General features: G+C 38.1%; 1 protein-coding gene across 1 annotated transcript; it reads right to left on the reverse strand.

The window, feature by feature from the left end:
• Window positions 1–246: 246 nt before the first annotated feature.
• LOC109775790 (zinc finger BED domain-containing protein DAYSLEEPER-like) lies at window positions 247–867 on the reverse strand. Its single transcript, XM_020334486.4, has one exon. It carries the CDS (start codon window positions 865–867, stop codon window positions 247–249), a length of 621 nt encoding a protein of 206 aa, XP_020190075.4.
• Window positions 868–2479: the final 1612 nt, after the last annotated feature.

A 2479-nucleotide genomic window follows, 5' to 3' on the forward strand; every position in this document is an offset into this window, starting at 1 on the left:
ATAAATGAAACCTAAAAGCATGAACAAGAGGAAGACAATTTCTTGCAACTCACCAATGTTTAAGTAGAGGATGGAGGTGGGCAAGATGGCTCAGCCCCAGATGGCTTGCAAACAGACTTGCTACTACTTGCTTTCGATTTGGATGAATTTGTACTACCAAACTCTTCAATTAGTTTTGAAAAAGAATGAAATAAACATGTAATAAACATAGGAAGTTAGAAATATAGAAAATTACATAGAAAACAATCACAATATGTTACCCTTTTCCAATCTTAACAATTCCTCCTCATCTTCTTCAATGTTGATAGTAATAGAACCCCTTAGCCAGTCTTGGGCACAAAGAAGAGCTTGGACCATGAATGGTGTAAGGGAGGTTCTAAATTCATTTAGGATGCGACCACTTGTGCTAAATGCTGACTCACACGCAACCGTTGATACCGGAACAGCCAACACATCACGGGCCATTCTTGCCAATATTGGGAATCTAGCAGCATTGTTCTTCCACCATTTTAGAATGTCAAAATCATCCCTATTTACTTCATTCTCTTCATGTAGGTATTTCTCGTATTCAGATTTGCTCATGCTAGCTTCACCATCACCAACTCTCAACTTTTTATTTATCCGAGACACCAATTTCCTTCCTTCCCTTTTTTGAGTTAGTTCAGATTGTGGAGCTCGCACATGCTTGCTTGCATCACTTGGTGCATACTTAGCTTTGTACTCTTCAAACAAAGCATGCATAAATGTTTTCACCGCCTCCCATGCTTTTCCTCCATTTAACTCACCATACATTTCTTCAATTGCTAGTTTTGTGAAGTTTGAAAGCTTGAATCTTGGATCAAGAACAGTTGCAGCAAATACAAACATGTTCACATTCTCCTCTTCCTTTTTCTTTCCTTTCCCCTTCCCCCTTTCATTCTCCACCTCCTCATTCCAACGTCCCCAATACTTATCATACTTATCTTGCATTTTTCTTGGCCATTGTTTTGCGCAAAATATCATCACTATCAGCCCACTCTTCCAACACAACATTAATTTCAGCAATATCCATAACAAATTGATTCACTGTCACATGGAGTGTGGCAAAAACACTAAGAGTAAGGTGATAAAACTGTCCAAGAAATTCAGCCATTTTCGTAGCATTCTCCCAATCACTATCAACAGGAATACCAAGAGCTTTCTCACTAGTTAAATCTAATGTATAGAGTGGATCTTCTTCCTCATACCTCGCAAACACTTCCTCAAAGTTGATTGTGGTTGCTAACATTAGGTATGTGGAATTCCATCTAGTGCATACATCCAAACTCAAGAATGCCTCGCCATCCACCTTTTCTAACTGAGCAAGTTCTTTAAATCTTGTAATTCTAGATGGCCCATTTCTTATATATCTAACCGCAGCTCGCACACGCTTAACTGATTCATCCAACTCTTTTAGACCATCAGTAACAATCAGATTTATAATATGGGCAGCACATCTCATATGCATATATTTACCTTCAGCTATGCTATTTCCAGTTTTGATCATTTTCTTCCGTATGTAACCTACACCACCATCATTCGCGCTAGCATTATCAACAGTTATTGTCATAACTTTGTTTATTCCCCACTCCATCAAGCATTGCTCTAAGGCTTTTCCAATATCATCTCCCTTATGACCTTTTACTAGGAAAAATCTAATGATTTTCTTGTGCAAATTCCATTCAGGATCAATAAAATGTGCTGTGACTGCCATATAACAATCTTGTGTTTCAGAAGTCCAACCATCAGTGGTGAGACACACTCTTTGACATGATTGTTTGAAAAAAAGTTTCAGCTTCGCTCTCTCTTCAAAATAAACCTTCACAACATCCCTAGTGCATGTTCTTCTAGAAGGCATATTGAAACGTGGACATGCAATTGACATCACTTCTCTAAAACCAGTTTTTTCAGTAAATGCGAATGGAAGCTCATCTACTATAATCATCTTAGCAATAGCTTTCCTTAGTGCTTCGGGATCAAATTTATGCACTGAAGGACTTTCCCCTTGGATAACTTGCAAAGTACCTTGATTCTTATTCTTATCATTATGAGGATTATACTTGCAAGTATTAAAATGACTGATTAAGGCAGAGGTACCGTTAATCTCTGGAACGGCCTTGATATCACGATTGCAATGCTTGCACCTTCCAAACTTGAGAAGACCACCAACTAGTACCTCAGAAAAGTGATCCCACATCCGTGATCTTTTCTGCATCTGCCTTCTTGTAGGTCGTTCCTCCATCTCCTTCTTTTCCTTTTCATACTCATCAATCTTTCTTTGTTCTTCCTCATAAACTCGCATCTCCTCTTCAGTCATGTCATCATCACCAACGATACGCAGTCCACCAGGTTCAACCATCTAAAAAATAGTAACATAATTAGAATTCATGTGATCATTCTTCTATACCAATTACTTCGGAGAAGAATTTAAAAACATATTAAAAATACAAGTTACCAACGA

This window comes from Aegilops tauschii, chromosome 6, assembly GCF_002575655.3.
Source record: "Aegilops tauschii subsp. strangulata cultivar AL8/78 chromosome 6, Aet v6.0, whole genome shotgun sequence".
Classification (NCBI taxonomy): Eukaryota; Viridiplantae; Streptophyta; class Magnoliopsida; order Poales; family Poaceae; genus Aegilops; species Aegilops tauschii.

Bases quoted from the DNA above. Each gene is read 5' to 3' on its own strand.
- LOC109775790 (XM_020334486.4), bottom strand. From the start codon at position 867: ATGTTTGTATTTGCTGCAACTGTTCTTGATCCAAGATTCAAGCTTTCA.